Source organism: Anarhichas minor, unplaced genomic scaffold (assembly GCF_050575085.1).
Source record: "Anarhichas minor isolate MPS153535 unplaced genomic scaffold, ASM5057508v1 ptg000028l, whole genome shotgun sequence".
In the NCBI taxonomy this organism is placed as follows: domain Eukaryota; kingdom Metazoa; phylum Chordata; class Actinopteri; order Perciformes; family Anarhichadidae; genus Anarhichas; species Anarhichas minor.
Window position 1 is genome coordinate 3,600,506 of NW_027466474.1, and position 17,154 is coordinate 3,617,659.

General features: G+C 42.8%; 1 protein-coding gene across 1 annotated transcript in view; it reads left to right on the plus strand.

Moving 5' to 3' along the window:
• med12 (mediator complex subunit 12) overlaps positions 1–17,154 on the plus strand; it is a 22,734-nt gene continuing 5,580 nt past the window's right edge. Inside the window, exons 1-30 of the mRNA XM_076102935.1 lie at positions 1–161; positions 967–1,071; positions 1,182–1,373; positions 3,171–3,330; positions 3,497–3,672; positions 4,131–4,241; positions 4,623–4,895; positions 5,012–5,158; positions 5,579–5,678; positions 5,765–5,901; positions 6,093–6,224; positions 7,436–7,562; positions 7,733–7,962; positions 8,069–8,122; positions 8,230–8,403; positions 8,845–8,989; positions 9,861–9,979; positions 11,610–11,753; positions 11,840–12,003; positions 12,616–12,747; positions 12,984–13,211; positions 13,308–13,452; positions 13,768–13,888; positions 14,830–14,940; positions 15,042–15,155; positions 15,268–15,404; positions 15,959–16,138; positions 16,442–16,513; positions 16,614–16,771; positions 16,957–17,118. Coding sequence (XP_075959050.1) covers positions 60–161; positions 967–1,071; positions 1,182–1,373; positions 3,171–3,330; positions 3,497–3,672; positions 4,131–4,241; positions 4,623–4,895; positions 5,012–5,158; positions 5,579–5,678; positions 5,765–5,901; positions 6,093–6,224; positions 7,436–7,562; positions 7,733–7,962; positions 8,069–8,122; positions 8,230–8,403; positions 8,845–8,989; positions 9,861–9,979; positions 11,610–11,753; positions 11,840–12,003; positions 12,616–12,747; positions 12,984–13,211; positions 13,308–13,452; positions 13,768–13,888; positions 14,830–14,940; positions 15,042–15,155; positions 15,268–15,404; positions 15,959–16,138; positions 16,442–16,513; positions 16,614–16,771; positions 16,957–17,118 — 4,352 coding nt within the window. The 5' untranslated portion in view covers positions 1–59. The remainder of the gene's footprint in view (positions 162–966; positions 1,072–1,181; positions 1,374–3,170; positions 3,331–3,496; positions 3,673–4,130; positions 4,242–4,622; positions 4,896–5,011; positions 5,159–5,578; positions 5,679–5,764; positions 5,902–6,092; positions 6,225–7,435; positions 7,563–7,732; positions 7,963–8,068; positions 8,123–8,229; positions 8,404–8,844; positions 8,990–9,860; positions 9,980–11,609; positions 11,754–11,839; positions 12,004–12,615; positions 12,748–12,983; positions 13,212–13,307; positions 13,453–13,767; positions 13,889–14,829; positions 14,941–15,041; positions 15,156–15,267; positions 15,405–15,958; positions 16,139–16,441; positions 16,514–16,613; positions 16,772–16,956; positions 17,119–17,154) is intronic.

Sequence of the window (17,154 nt, forward strand, 5' to 3'; positions counted from 1 at the left end):
TTCGTTGTTGTAGCTGGGCTCAGGCTGCTGGAGGAAAGCCCTGGCTGTGATGCCTCTGGATGATGGCTGCTTTCGGGATCCTAAGTTACGAACACCGGCCGCTAAAGAGGCCCCGACTCGGCCCTCCGGACGTTTATCCCCAAGATCCAAAGCAGAAAGAGGTCAGATTTTACGACGTGCAATCTGGAAATCCAGGAATAATGTTTTAGTGGGGAGGAAATTTTTCAGCCCAGAAGCTACTCGAGCTAACACTAGCTAGCCTGTTGTAGCTAGCCTTCTAGACGATTTGGGCCTAGCAATAACAATGAACAACCTAGTTGTCAGTTGGTTCGCTTGCTCGCGATCTTACTTAGAGAGCAACCGGTTCGTTAAATAACAGTTTTAGCTAAACTAGCTCATCGGCTAATGGTTGCTATCCGGCTTGATTCAACGCTAAACTGCAACCGGTACATTTCGCTTTGTGATGAGAAAGAGTCTCAATCTTTGGATTGTGCGTGACTGATAATTGTTTCTTAAGCTTGATGTTGTGAACCAACGAGTTAAACGTCAGCTAAACCCTGCAAAGCTAGCCTTCATGAACTAGCAAGCTTTGTAACGTTGCGTTCATTTGAGATGATCTGTGCTCAGTTTTAAGATTTTGGAGTTTGGCCTATAGCTAGGGTAACGCGTTAGTGCTGCTGGCTCCTGATCTATTATTAACCTTAGAGGATAATCTGTTGATGTGGATGGAAAACTGACTGCTTTACCTCTGGGTTATTCTGTCACTGTTGCTGCCAATATGTCCTATAATGACTTAGTAACGTAATTATAAATATGGTAATTTCCCTTGTGTCAGCAAGCCTATCCCAACTAAGCACATATGCTGATCTGCGTTTAGAAGCTATGATATATTGTACATTGACACTTGTAATAGCTTGAATGTGTTTAATTCATTATAATATACACTGAGATGTGTGTTTGTTTCAGGATGAGCTGACTGCTCTGAATGTGAAACAAGGATTCAATAACCAACCAGCTGTGTCGGGGGATGAACATGGCAGTGCCAAAAATGTCAACTTCAACCCTTCAAAGGTAATGTCCCTGGTGCACTTAAGCTCAGGTTAAGCCCCACATGCCTCGTTTGTAGTTCTGTGTGATTGATTCTGGCCTTCATACACGTTTTACCTCCCAATGCTTCACAGATCAGCTCAAACTTCAGCAGCATCATTGCAGAGAAGCTGCGTTACAACACGTTTCCAGACACGGGGAAACGTAAGCCACAGGTCAACCAGAAGGATAATTTCTGGCTCGTCACAGCAAGGTCACAGAGCTCCATCAATAACTGGTTCACGGATTTAGCGGGGACTAAACCTCTGACACAGCTGGCTAAAAAGGTAGGAGGCTGTCCTGAGTCTATAAAAGCCATCTTTGCTAAATGAGAATTATGTGTTTTTATTTTAGTTGGTTTAACTGGCAGTGTGATGGCTGGAGAAGTCATTGCATTGGCCTCATCCTCTGCACTGTGCTTGGCTGGTTAAAGTTTGAAATAAAATAAAAAAAACGTAAAAGATTATTACACCTCTATGATTACTTAATAGTGATAAGAAACACATTTGTATGTCTGCAAAATAGGCTTTTTGGTTTTGTCTGTCATGAGGTAATTAAGTATCTGTCAAAATAAAATGCATTTTAACATGTTGAACATTAGCATATTGAATTCACAGTTAAATGTTAGCATGTTAGCATTTCTAGCTGTTGTAGTATGAAATGCTACCCTGCTAATGTTAGCAGGCTAGGCTACGTACAGTTTAGCCTGACAGTGACAAAGTACATCCTAGACTGAGAACATTTAGCCAAGTCTGACAATGAGAAGACACCCTGATGTAATCTCTCATAATGAGCAGAAGAAAATGATTGTTTTTCAATGTGTAATGAGCATTAGAGCCTCACAGGGCTAATAGTGTTGCTATATACTTTTATATATATATGTGTGTATATATATACATATTAAAGCTAAAGCAGAACTATAGTTTTGCAACACCGGCTTACAAATATAGCTTCACTCTTTGTGATCTGGCGAGGCCAGATAGTCGAAAGTCGCTAAGAAACTAGGTGTGGAGTATAAATTAACGTGTCAGTTCTGTGAAAGCCAAGAAGAGAATATAAAGCCACTGTGATAAAACGGTCCCCAAACTGCACAACTCTCCTGGACATTTCAATTCCACATCACAAAACAAGAACAATGCAGAAAAGGTAAGTAAAGTAAAGTGTTTTTTTTTTTTATTTCCCCGTTAAATCAACCAAATTGATGCTTCTGTTTAAAACAAGTCTCTTTTGTGTCTTGTTAGAGAGTATTGACCCAAAACACAATGAATACCTTTGTTTGTTAGTGAAAATAGGTTTTATTGCTGTGAGATTTAAACTTGGAATTCTATGGTTTATAGATTGTCGGGTGCATTATTAATTTATTTCCTCTGTGAGTGCTTTTACAAGTGGCAGCAAACAGGTGTTGAATATTGAGGTGATCAGGTGACATTAAAGGTGAACTTTCTATTCATACGTGTATCAAGGCCCTTTGTAATTTACAATTACGCTGCAGTTTATGTATTTTCTGTTATTTTAGCCTGCATTGCTACGTACATGTTTCATTGTTTTCTCACTACAATAACCAATGATTTCTGACCTTCTCAGGTGTACGTCAGTTCCAGGTTTCTGCTCAGCTACTTCATTCAGGCCACAGAAGAAGTAACATCAGGAACACACGGCTGATGACTTTAGTTGAAAATGTGGAGTTCATGCAAGCGGTTTCTCCACTGCATTCACTTTCAAAACAGAACATGCAATGTTGGAATGGAAATATACAATCTAGCAAAAATGTTTATTTTATTGCAAAAGACTTCTGAAGCCTGTATTTACATAATTTGGAAGTAAAATGTACAGCCAATGTTTGTGATGTTTCTAATGGTTTTTATTCAGCATTTTTGACTCTCCCAGTCTGTTAAGCTGTCAAGTGTTTGTAAAAAGTGATAAGCATTACTGTTGCGATGATAAAGCATTTTAATAAATGACTTTGACCTTTTTTTTTTGGCTTTCTTTTTCTTGCCATTTTTGGTGTTTTGATGAATATCTTTTGGCATGTTTGCCTCGTTTCACTCAACATTACTGACACACATGAAATGTCTTCGTCACAGGTTCCAATCTTTAGCAAAAAGGAGGAGGTTTTTGGATACTTGGCCAAGTACTTAGTCCCTGTCATGCGTTCAGCATGGATGATCAAGATGACCTGTGCGTATCACGCAGCCATCACAGAGACTAAAGTCAAGAAGAGGCACGTGATTGATCCCTGTATAGGTAAGCAAGTAATGTTAAATGTTGGTAAAGCAGTGTGTGTTTGGCTGCGTTGATGTTTCATATGTACTCTTGGTTAAAAACTAGTTTCTTGAAGTATAATATGTTAATCCTGGCATTTATTCCATTTCTGTTGCGTTAAGATGCATTTTTGTGTTTGTGTGTGTAGAATGGACTCAGATTATTACTAAGTACCTGTGGGAGCAGCTTCAGAAGGTGGCTGAGTTTTACAGACAGTTTCCCAGTCAAGGCTGCAGCTCGCCACTACCAGCCACGCCTGCTGATGTGGAGACGGCCATGAAGCAGTGGGAATACAACGAGAAGCTAGCCATGTTCATGTTTCAGGTCAGTTAACGCGTCGCAGCGTAAAAATACGTTACTGTCGTCACATCACTTTTTCCAGTAACACAGAGTAGGGTAATGCGCTGCAATTGATCTGCTCTAATTACGTTAGTGTTACAGGCTTTAGTTGAGAAATGGAGACTTGTCTGCTGTAAAAACTGTCTTCCAGACAAATTCTGTACAGCAAAAGTAATATGATTATTTATCTCCATGAACAATTAATCAAATAATCATGTTACATTTGGGGAGAATAATTCAGAAAAGGAATTAGTAATGGATTACTTTTTCTGCTTTAGTTCCAACACTGCTTCTGCATGCTTTACCCACCGGGTCCCTTGAAGTGAACTGCATCTGTCAATCAGTGAATCCCTGAATTCATTAACTCTAGGTCTCCACATTAACCACTGTAATTATGGTGTGCATCTACTTGATGTTAAGATGCGACTTGTGTTTGGTTTCAGGACGGTATGTTAGACAGACATGAGTTTCTGACATGGGTGCTGGAGTGTTTTGAGAAGGTCCGACCTGGTGAAGACGAGCTTCTCAGACTGCTCCTGCCGCTTTTACTACAGGTATGCTCCCGCTGTCCCTTTACTCTCGTCTACAACATCTCTACCTCGGCCTCACATCGTCACTCATGCACGGAGGGGTTGCTTTTGGGAAACATGCAGTCCTGCTTAACATTCAAACAGCTGTACGCAGTCACACACACACACACACTCGGTGTTATGACATGCTTCTGTAGCTGTCACCAATTTATCATGAGCCGGTTGTGTGTCTTTGTCCACAGCACTTTGGTGGTGTTGACCTTTTCTGTCAGAGGCCCATGGGGGGGGGGGGGGGGGGGGCCTGGGCCTGAAGCCCTTCATTTTATGTCTATTTCTAAAGGTGACTGCTGTTAATGGACACTGAGTGCTGTGGGTAATGCTGTGAATCTCCCCTCTGTCCCGCAGTACTCGGGGGAATTTGTACAGTCGGCTTACTTGTCACGGAGGCTGGCTTACTTCTGCACACGCCGCCTCAACCTGTTGCTAAGCGACGGGAGCCTGGGCCCTGGCACAGGAGGTCATCCAACCCACGGCATGTTGACGCAGCAAGGTAACGCCCTGCCCCCCACCCCGACCCTGCAGCCGGCAGGAGGGAACCAGCCCCAGACGGCGTTCACCGACTTCTACATCTGCCCTCAGCACAGGCCTCTGGTGTTCGGGCTCAGCTGCATGCTGCAGGTACAGTGTGTTCGTTCTGACTGATACGTGGAATGTGAAATGTAAAACAAGACCGGAAAATCATCACTCACGAAATTCTGTTTTCTCTTATTTGTGTCTTGTTATTGTCACATCAGAGCATAGTGCTGTGTTGTCCCAGTGCTCTGGTGTGGCATTACTCTCTAACAGACAGCAGAAACAAAACCGGTTCACCTCTGGACCTCCTGCCCATCGCTCCGTCCAGTTTACCAATGCCAGGGGGCAACACTGCCTTCACACAGCAGGTAGGGCTTATATTTATCTACAGCCAATGATTTGAAAAACAACAACATACAACTACTGTGTACTCCTACACAAACATACTAGCATACCAAGCGGCAACCTCCGGGCCTGAAAAATGAAGGCAACGCACTCCCACTTTAGGCTGGCTCTAAAAACGAGTCAATCCCAATAGACCCCCATGTTACAATGCCAAACTTAACAGCAGAAATAAACAGGTTCACAGCCTGTAGTAAGTGTTTTTCCCATGTTGTGATATAGTTTTCTTTCTTTCTTAAAAAACGTTCTTACATTTCTGCTGAATGCATTCCAAGACGAGATGTTGATGTGTGTTTATAGAACAACGGTACTTTGGTGGTTTTCTCATTCGTTTTGTTTACGTGAGATGTCAGGATAATTTATTCTCGCCTTTTCTTTCCCCTCAGGTCCGTACAAAGTTGAGAGAAATCGAAGAGCAAGTTAAGGAGCGAGGCCAAGCAGTGGAGTTCAGGTGGTCGTTTGACAAGTGTCAGGAGACCACGGCAGGTTAGAGAAAACTCTTCCGTGAGACCTGTTTAGAGCTCATGCAACAAGCTCAGTGTTTTGAGATGACGTCTGTAATCTGTTGCCAGGGTTCACCATCGGGAGGGTTCTCCACACCCTGGAGGTTTTAGACAACCACAGCTTTGAGAAGTCAGACTTTAACAACTCACTGGACTCCCTGTACAACCGAATATTCGGCTCAGGCCAGAGTAAAGATGGCCATGAGGTAAGGATCGATTCCCCTCGCCTATCTATTTTTTGTATAAAGCATGAAAAAATCCTGAGATGTAGATTATATACGAACAGGCAATGATGACCGAACTGCTGATACTACGTAATAACTGATCATCAGATAATACAATGTGGCCTCATGCTTCTATTTTTAGCTGTATTTTCTCACAACACATTTCTTTCCAGATGTCGCCAGATGATGACGCGGTGGTGACCTTGCTTTGTGAATGGGCCGTGTGCTGTAAGCGTTCTGGCAGACACCGGGCCATGGTGGTGGCCAAGCTGCTGGAAAAGAGACAGGCTGAAATAGAAGCAGAGGTAAGAGACCCACCCCCCACTGTGAGTTACGACCACATGTTGCCGTCTCTTCTTGCTTGTTTTTCACAGCTCCAGACTGACTGTTTAAGTAGTGAACGACTTCATTTCATGCCCTCTGCTCTGGCGTCCAATCAGCTAAATCAACCCCACCAAAAAATGTCTTTAGTTTTTTCTACATATATTTTTTTTAACGGGTCGAGCATATTTTCTGCACATTTATCTTCCAACATTATGATCCAAGTGCAGTTCAAGCCTTCAACACACTGCCAGGAATATAACACTGGGCAAGAAGTACTCAATGTATTTCATTACATTTGTTGGATTTTATTTTTCGGAGTAAATATTTTTTAGTCAAGACGTATTGAGTGTAAATAATATCTGGAATGAGATGGTTACAACAAGGGGACTTGTCTTGGAAGTGGTCTTAAATAATAGCCCACCAATAGACCTTTGATATTAGTCTGCACAGTGCTACATCAATCAACAGACCACTAACCACTATGTGAATGAAGGGTTCAGGTAGCAGCATTATCTCCAGTTCTGTTGTTTTAAATGAATCCTCTTGAATCCATAGCTTTCTTTGTACAATATGAATCACTGCTGGGATCCATCTCACCCTCCAGCATTGCGACTGCATCTAGAATAACTGCATATTGTTTTATATTTTGTGGCGTCTGTAGACGAACCGCTTTAAGAGCTAATGTGCCAAACAACATAAAACAGAGAGAAAAAAGTGAGGATTTGAGTTGCTGTAGTGTAGTATCGTATAAAGAAAAGTATATTCTGGCCAAAAAAAGCTGATTCTGATAATTTCAGACTTCAACTATATCAGCTGCCATAAAAACAGCTTAAACCGTTCTTAAATTATATTAACAACAAAAGCAATGCCATGCAATGCTTGGAAAGGAAAAGTGTCTGAAACTGCTGGTATTTAAATAAATGATGTGCACTTTCAGCATCACAGACAGCTCACCATAGAAATAATTCCATTCCTTTCATTTAAAAACTGAAACAATTACAGCTCAGATGTGTTTTGATGAGCATTAGGCGCGAGAACCTTCTCTCTCCAGCCGCCACAATACATATATTTATACAGATTTGATATCTTTAATTTAAATTGTCGCTTGTAGTTTGTAAACAGGGTTCCTACATGTAGCACTCAAAAGACAGTTTTCTGAGTGTTGTGTGTCTGGTGTGTGTGTTTGTTGCAGAGATGTGGTGAGTCTGAGGTGGTGGACGAGAAGGGCTCCGTGTCGTCCGGCTCCCTCTCGGCCGCCACGCTGCCCGTCTTTCAGGATGTTCTGCTGCAGTTCCTCGACACTCAGGCTCCCACACTGAGTGAGTCTCTTTCCGTTTCCTGTTGCTGTGATTCTCAAATGTGTCTGTCTTTGGCTGTTATTTCATTACCCAGTGCATATTTATTATAAATGATTTGGCAAGGGAACCCTGGTATTAAATTATTCCAACCCCCCCCCCCCCCCCCACCTCCCACCTTTTCTCCTCTGCAGCGGAGCCGGGGAACGAAAGTGAACGGGTGGAGTTCTCCAACCTGGTCCTGCTCTTCTGCGAGCTCATCCGTCACGACGTCTTTTCCCACAACATCTACATGTGCACGCTCATTTCCCGCGGCGACCTGGCGACGGACTCCCACCTGCCGCGCCCCCGCTCCCCCTGTGACGAGCCCTCCGATGAATCGGAGCGCAAGGAGCAGGACGCAGGCAGCAGTGTCAAGATGGAGGCACGTTGGAGGCATCTGTTGTGGAGTGTGATGAGTAATTTGTGCAACAGTATAAAGCAACAGATTGGTGTAAAAGGGTAACATGAGGTTGTCGCTTGTTCAACAGGATACCGGCCTGTCGGAGTCGATGGAAATTGACTCCAGTGCTAATTTTGATGAGGTACACACATTTTACATTTCCTTTCATAATGCATGCATAGATATTCAAGGGAAAATGTGGAATTCCTCATGTGACGTTAGAGTGAAATCATTTAATTTGCCTTGCAGATGTTCTCTCCTCCGATGCACTGTGAGTCTAAGGGGAGCCCCTCCCCCGAGAAGGCGGCTCCAGAGCAGGACAGCAAGGCCGGCTGTAAGGAGAAGGGCATGGACCCGGCATTCCCTCAGCTGTACGAGCAACCTCGCCACATCCAGTATGCCACTCACTTCCCTATTCCTCAGGTAAGACAAGAACTCATAGCGTGGCATTGAAAAAGCCCAGAGAATGACACTTCTGGGTTGTTATGAATCAGTTTCCTGACAGCTTGTCTAAACAGGAGGTGTTTCAGCCATATTTTTCAACTATTGTAATAATTTATTGACAATTTAAGTAATAGGCAAGCATCCAAAACAATGACATACCTCCAGCCTCTCGATTGTGAGGATTTGCTGCTTCTACTATAGTAAACTGAATACTTTGGTGTTTTTGTTTTTCACCATCTTCTTATCTTTATAGAAACAGAAATGTCTGTTCTTGTGGTTTCACATTTTTCCTGAATTTATTCCTCAGACCTCGTCACGTCTGCCTGGCCCAAATAGTTTTTCTCGGCGTGCTGCTCAGGTAATCGGGTGCATCAAGTTCACGAGGATCATTTTTTTTGTGTCTTTTGTCATTGCCTTTAGGAGGAGAGCGCCAGCCACGAGTGCAACCAGCGGTTAGTGGTCCTCTACGGCGTGGGCAAACTGAGAGATGAGGCGCGACACACCATCAAGAAAATTACCAAAGACATCTTGAAGGTGCTGAACCGCAAAAGCGAAGCAGAAACAGGTAACTGTGTTCCTCAATTTTATCAGCTTTTGACTGACAGCTTAATGTCCTGTATTTCCCAATTACTTAAGTTTTACATTACCATAGCTGCAGGCAAGCAGGTTGTCTGCAAGCAAACTGCCTTTTCAGTTTAATGATAAAAATGTTGTCAATAAAATTGCTTTGCCGTTTTTATATGCGCCCCCCCCCCCCCCCACACAGTTTATTGACAGGTATTTTCCCTGCATCCCTCTGCATAATAATCACACAACAGATAATGTTTTACCAGGCAGCAGTGCTTGGATGCTTGGATGTTTGTTTTCTCATGGTGGCCAGTCCAGCTATATTTAGCACCTAAATCTCCCTCTTTGAAAACATTTGATTGTGTTCCCTTTCCTCTGCCCTTCTTAAGGGAACAAGCTTTTTTTCTTCTTCTTTATCGACCCCTACGGGGCTTGTATCACTTAATCTTCTTTCCACCCAATTTCTATGCTAAAAGCTTTCATCTGTTCACAGCCACTTTATCTCATACATAGATACATGTGACCTTATTAAGGTGATCTTAGTCTTGTTCAGATGTAATTGCGGAGATTGGAGTGTTTTGTCTCACCTGATCACATCCCTGTGAGCCGATGGTGACCTTCAGCTCACAGTGGAGTTTCTCTTAAATGAAAAATACCATTTTTCTTTTCTTAAAAGTGCCTTTTACAGCAGTGTAGTGTTTGCACTGATGCTTCAAATCGACGGAGGCTGGAAATACGATAACAGACCATTGGCTTAACTCGATTTCATGGCTGGCCTGTTCAGCAGACTGGACAGACTACGGATGACCAGCTAAGAGTTGCTGCTCCCTCTCTTACTTTTTCCTCTCCTCTCTTTCCCACATACGCAGAAGGGGAGGAAGGACAAAAGAGGAAGAGGAGTAAGCCGGAGGCCTTTCTCACTACAGAAGATATCTTCTCCAAATTCCAGCACCTCTCCCACTTTGACCAGCACCAAGTCACCTCCCAGGTTAGACCAGGAACCCGTGTTCTTTCAAGTTCTTGTGTCTCAAAGTATGTTAAGTTAATTATATCGGGACTAGCCACTGGGTTTATGAATGCAAATAACTTCAGCTGCCTAAAACAGAAGACCTCCCAAGGTGACTCATTTGAATAAATTTAGATTTCTCTTGAGATGTCTGAATACAATTTGAATGTATAATGCGCTCAGTTGACTGTCACTTAAACATGCTGCAGAACCTAATGTATTTAGATTTCCCAGTAGTGGAGGTTGTAACAGAGAATGTAGTTGATCCTAAAGTCAATACTATCAAAAATACAAAAATGAAACACTGCGATTGAAAATAATGTACAATTTGATTTCAAGTCTAGCTAACAGTAATCCCAGGCTGAAGTCTCTATGGAACAATACAGATTTTAAAATGGCTTTGGTTGTGTTAGCGTCCATATTTTTTATTAAAGAAATAGGTCCTCATTTTATTAGCTTTCTTTGCGGTGAGTTGGATGAGAAGTTTGATACTGCTCTCATACCGGTCCGTCAAATATGAAGCTAGCGCCAGGAGGCTTAGCTTAGCTTAGCATAAAGACTGGAAACAGCTAGCCACACAGCTGGTGTATTTCTTGGCCAGCACCAGTTGCATCCTAGAGTCTTGTCGTGGAGACTCAATTATGTCAATGTACCCGGCTAGCTGTTTCCCCTTCTTACAGTCTTTATGCTAAGCTAAGCTAATTACCTGCTGGCTATAGTGTCATAATTTAGAGAGAGAGCAGTATATTTTCTCTTCAAACTCGCAGTAAGAAAGGTATATTTCCCAAACTTTTGAAATATCCCTTTAACACAGGGGTCACTTCCAATTTAAAGAGGTTCAGTAACTAAAATTCTTTCCATTAAAGGTCTGAACCTCATAATGTCTAAATTGTGTGCTACAGCCTACCTCTATGTCTATCAAACAAATGCAACAACGTGCATCTCCATATCATTTCAACAATATGTGTTGTCAATTAGGATACAGAAACTCAACTTGTATGGAAAACATGTAGCTATCTTCACCATGAATAAAATAATCCCAGCACAAAGAATTTAAGGCCTGCATGTCGAGTAATTGAAAACAAGAAGAAATAAAAATGGCCTCAAACAGAGCTTTGAGCAGCCTGTTTTCTCTTTATTGTTTCCTTTCCTAGTGAGAGACATAGCTTTGTGATTGGCCTTCTAGTTGTTTGAATCTTGAATGGAGGTAATGTTATTATCTTGTCTAGGTGATCATTGGTGAGACTGGAACAGTTGTTTTAATGATGTTTATAGCAGAGAAAGCTCTCTCGCAGCTTTAAGCATTTAATAATTCACCCATTTACTGGTAACTAAGTCTGTGTAAGTGAAGTCTAAATGTATTTGTACTCCACAGAGTTTTCAATGTAATCAGTAATTGGAAAACTTGTGTAGTGGGTTTAGAGAAGAGAGATATTTGTTCCCAGTTTGATCAGCATAAGACTAAATTTAAATGTTTGAAATTCTCTTTTTGGTTGTTTTTACCTTCATTTGTCCTGTTTGTCTCCCTCAAACAACAGAGTGTCCAATAAGCTATTTTGTCATTGCTTAAATATTTCTGCTTGTTGTTTTTGCATGTTAATGACGTCTGCAGGTGTCCAGAAACGTGCTGGAACAGATCAACAGCTTTGCCTTAGGGATGTCCTATCTCCTGCCTCTCGTCCCGCACATTCAGTTCATCTTCGACCTCATGGAGTACTCCCTCAACATTAGTGGCCTCATAGACTTCGCCATCCAGGTACGGGCAACTTCCTCACTGATGTCATTGAACATGGATGAATCTCTTTTTTTTATTCACCGTCGTTACCTGCGTGTGTCTCGCAGCTTCTGAATGAGTTGAGTCTGGTGGAAGCTGAGCTGCTGCTGAAGTCGTCCAACCTGGTGGGCATCTACACCACCGGCCTGTGTCTATGCATCGTAGCCGTGCTGAGGAGGTACCACTCCTGCCTCATCCTCAATCCCGAGCAGACTGCGCAAGTTTTCGATGGGTATGTCGCTTACACGCTTTGATGGTTTTTATAAAGGGTACCACAAACTCTCAGTCTCGTGCCATTACGTAAAGACGGAATTGAATTGTTTGAATCTGGAACTGTTACGCTTTTGTTTTGTAGTTGTTACTGAGATTGAATTCCAACCCTGAAGGCACGATAACCCGGGTACAGAAATGAGTTAATCTTGTAATTAAAGTCGTAAAAAGGATGTTTGGAGTTTTGATGGCAAATTAAAGAATTGTTAATTAAGGAAACGTTTTTTTTTTTCTTCTTCTTCTTCTTCTCCTCATTCCAGTTACCACCATCGCTTTTCTATCCAACGACTATCTCTGAGCCTCATTCGACAGTCTTTAATGAGAATTTTTATTGTCAAAGGATTGCTGACAGGGCACTTCGGTTCCTTATCGGTGTAATTTAGGAATTTTAGCTGATTCTGTTTTTGCACTTAAGTCATTTTGGATTAAAGCATTAGCAAGATGCACAAAGTGTTAAAGCTGAAGAAAGCTTATAAAACCCTCTAACTAAAGTAAATGTAATTAGATATAAAAGTAGTGCTTGTGCAAGAGGGACAGCCTTCATGCTTTGGCGTTTCCCAAAATGTGTTCTCAGGTTGCGCATCGTGGTGAAATCAGGAGTGAACCCGGCCGACTGTTCCTCTTCTGAGCGCTGCATCTTGGCCTATCTGTATGACCTCTACACCTCCTGCAGTCACCTCAAGAATAAGTTTGGCGAGATTTTCAGGTAGAAAAAGAACTTCATCTGTTTTGAAAAATGAATGTTGCATGAACTAACATTTAGCTGTGCTTCAGAGCCTTTTTGACAAATCCCTGTTTTTTATTTGACATCCCAGTGTCCCTTTTTAGTTGCTTCTATTAATCAGGAAATTGCGTAGTTAATCAACCGTGATCAGATGTTATTTTGGTTGCCATAGTTCAGTACTGAACTCCTCAATCTCTCTTTTGTGTCCTCTCTCTCAGTGAGTTCTGCTCCAAAGTGAAAAACTCCATCTACTGCAATATCGACCCTTCGGACTCCAACATGCTTTGGGATCCTGTGTTCATGATGGAGGCCATTGCCAACCCCTGTGCCCCCAACTTCAACCACTCCATGGTGGGCAAGATCCTCAACGACAGCCCGGCCAACCGCTACAGCTTCGTCTGCAACGTGCTCATGGACGTCTGTGTGGACCACAGAGACCCTGAGAGGTGTGTTACTTTTTTACGTTTTACCATTATATGTTGTGTAACGACGTCTGTGTGGCTCAGATGGCTTCAGTTTACCATCACATAATGTGCTTTCAGGGTGAACGATATTGGGATCCTGTGTGCAGAGCTGACGGCGTATTGCCGCTCCCTGAGTGCCGAGTGGCTCGGCATCCTCAAGGCTCTCTGCTGCTCATCTAACAATGGCAACTGTGGCTTCAATGACTTGCTGTGTAACGTAGATGTAAGTTGTGGTTTCATAACTCTTAAGCAAAGGGTCAACGCGAGTGCCGCCGTAGGAGTTATTGTTGCGCCTGTTCTCTATAAACTACAGCTTTGACAATTATTTGCTTGTAGACACGACATCTGTTTTGTTGCCTTTTATGTAGCTCATTTTTAATAACAATGTCAGACAAATATGTTTTTACTTTTACCATCCGTCTGCCTTAATTTAATTCCAATAAATTCACATTGTAATATTCAGTAGCTCTGATTACAGTAGCTTTTCTCATCTCACTGCATTGCTTATACAGTTGATCTATGTGCTCTCCTCCTTCAGGTTAGCGATTTGTCCTTCCACGATTCCCTGGCAACCTTCGTAGCCATTCTCATTGCTAGACAGTGCCTCCTCCTAGAAGACCTGGTCCGCTGTGTGGCCATTCCTTCCCTCCTCAATGCAGGTCAGGATTATTTCATCGCAAATGTCCTGCTTCAGAAAAAGATGTATTTTGGTCGGATCATCATCCTTTGTTCTTCCGATCATATTTTTCCGACGCACCGCTTCAGCGAGACCCCTCGTCATGCTCTGAATGTGTACATTTGATTTGGAGCATGTCACAACAATTTCCTTATACAATTTGAAATGTCATATTTTTTTTTGATCATTTGAGGTAAGTTTGTATTCTGTATTCACTTGAAGCAGGAATTTTCAGCCATTTATTCTTTACTTTTATCTTTTTAACCTTTTTCTCCGATACTTGCTATCTATTTAAAACATACATTTAAAGCATTTTTCAGTTGAGCTACTTTGTCTTTCCAAGTACCCCCTGGGGGTTCCAGTACCCTTTACCCTTTATACTCTGCCCTTTTTATAAAACTTTGTACGCCAAGACTCTCACTTTAGTTGTTTCTGTCTGTGATACAGCGTCACACTGCAGCTTGGCTGGTAGGAAGGATGTATAATGCTGTATAATGCATTACTTCTATCAGGGGGGAGAGTTACCACAGCGTATTTGATCTGGATCCATGAAGCCTCGGTGCGTTTTGTGCACTTGCCAGAGACATGCCTCCCTCTCCCCACTGTTAATCTCTTTTCTCCCAGCTTGGAGACAAAGCCCCATTCAGCCGTGCTGTTTGGTTGCGTTTGGCTCATTTTATAACACAACCACACATGCCAAATGCCAACAGCTCTTGCTTGTGGTAAAGGCTTTGTTCTCACTCCCTGTTTTACGGCAACAGCTCTATGGAAATTCCACTTCATCCTGACGGATGAGAAGTCTATCTAGGACGTTTCAATTTAGACGTGTCACTTTTATGTGTAGCCCATCTGGAAAAATGTTAGTTATGGGATGTGTAGAAAGTCAAATCTAACCAATGCATATGTGTCCGAACTTACATTCAGCTTGCAGTGAGCAGGACTCTGAGCCAGGAGCCAGACTCACCTGCAGGATTCTGTTGCACCTTTTCAAGACGCCACAGCGCAACCCTTTCCCCCAAGAGGGCGTGAAGTCAGGTCGGAAACACAACCAGAAATCTTCTACCAGTGTTTCAACACATTTTTAGTTTTTACCTTATTTTGACTTTTTGTCTTCTGCTGGTGTTACGACTTTGCAGAGAAATCCTCCGTTGGTATCCGATGGTCTTGTGATCGCCACCTTCTTGCGGCCTCTCAGAACAGCATAGTTGTTGGAGCAGTGTTTGCTGTCCTCAAAGCTGTCTTCATGCTGGGTAAGAATCTTTGTAGTGCTGTCATATCATGAAGTTTTAAGGTTAAAAACGAAATATCTGCTTCATCGCAGTTGCCTCGTGTATGGGATCGCTTATCTCTATGTTGTCTTAGGTGACGCTGAGCTGAGAGGCTCAGGACTGTCACATCCTGCCGGCCTCGACGACATATCTGAGGGGCGCAATGTCTCCATAGAAACAGCCAGCTTGGATGTCTATGCAAAATATGTTCTGAAGACGATCTGCCAGCAGGTGAGGATATGAGTTGAAAGATATGGAACCGCAATTCATAAAGTCGTTTGAAAATGGAAAAAGTGGAAATGAAGCTACCGAGATAACTAATTGACGTGTCTGAAACAAATAGCTTTTAGCTGCACAGAGCTATTAGTATTATCAGCAGCCTTGTCTTTTCTGTCTAGAAGCTTTTGTGGGAACACACACAAACAATGAACTTTCTATTTTCGCTCACAAAAGCACTTCCTCTTTTCTGAGCTACTTGTAAATGTAGTAAGGCAAAGATGCATAAAAGCGAGAATAAGATAATTTCTGCATCACATTTTATAGAAATGACGGCCAGACAGAGAGAGAGAGCGCTGGCAGCAGCACAGAGGGCCAGACATGTTCTGAGACCTCAAGAGACTTCAAACACATTTTATACCCAGCAATGCTCTGGCATGTGCAGTTCTATTCCTGAGAAATGTCCCTTCCTCCGCCCAGCTTTAGTTTGAGATTGAGGATCACTGAAGTTGTTGACCTCTGTCATATTTCCCACTATGCCACATTTCCCTCTTGTGCTTGTCTTGCAGGAATGGGTGGGAGAGCGCTGCCTGAAGTCTCTATCTGAGGACAGCAGTGCCCTCCAGGACCCGGTGCTGGTGAACATTCAGGCCCAGCGGCTACTGCAGCTTATTTGCTATCCACATCGCCAGCTGGACAGTGATGATGGCGACAACCCTCAGAGGCAGCGCATCAAACGCATCCTACAGGTCCGGAATACACAGAAATTAACAAAGTGTTTAAAATGTACTTCCGTCTCTTTGCTTGTGCCAGAGAATCAAACCTTCAAGTACATTTTTTTAAGATCAAAACGTACATCCAGCAAGCAACTTGACCTTCCTTGATTAATCTCTCAAAAATACAACGTCCATAACCTGCTGTTAAATCGTCCTTCTTTAACTCGAGCTGTGGGGTGTTGCTGCCCTCTCCTGGCCGACTCAGGATTGAGGAAATGTCCCACCCGTGCAATGAAACGGTGCATATGCATGACTAACAGTATATCTCTTTCATAGAACATGGACCAATGGACGATGAGGCAGTCGTCCCTGGAGCTGCAGCTGATGATCAAACAGAGCACAAACAATGTAATTTGCTTCTTTCAGTCCTTTTTTTTTAATATAACAAAATATCAATGTGTAGTCTTTGTCAAATTAGTCTGAATATCCCTCATTTACTTTCCAATAGGAGCTCTACTCGCTCTTGGAGAACATAGCCAAGGCCACCATAGAGGTGTTTCAGAAATCAGCTGAGATGAACAGTAACCCCTCAGGAAATGGAGCAGCGGCACAAGGTGGCTCCGCATCCAACAACGGCACCACCAGCAAGATGAAGCCAATTTTAAGGTGTGTGTCTTTCTGTCTGCTCTAAAAGCTTTTACCTCACACAGTTTCCTTTGCATTGGAATTTTGTAGGAACACACGTTATTCTTACGCAATGTAAATGTGTACTCTCATACGTCTTTAAGGCTGAAGCAGCCCTAAATATGAAATTGTTTCCTTTACGTTTTGGTTTGCCCCGTGTGCTGCAGCTCATCAGAGCGGTCAGGTGTGTGGCTGGTGGCTCCGTTGATAGCCAAGCTGCCCACCTCAGTTCAGGGCCATGTACTGAAGGCCGCAGGAGAGGAGCTGGAGAAAGGACAGCACCTGGGCTCTTCCTCACGCAAGGAGAGGGACAGGCAGAAACAGAAAAGGTAAGCGGCATATTTCTTCAATACTAGAATTGATAA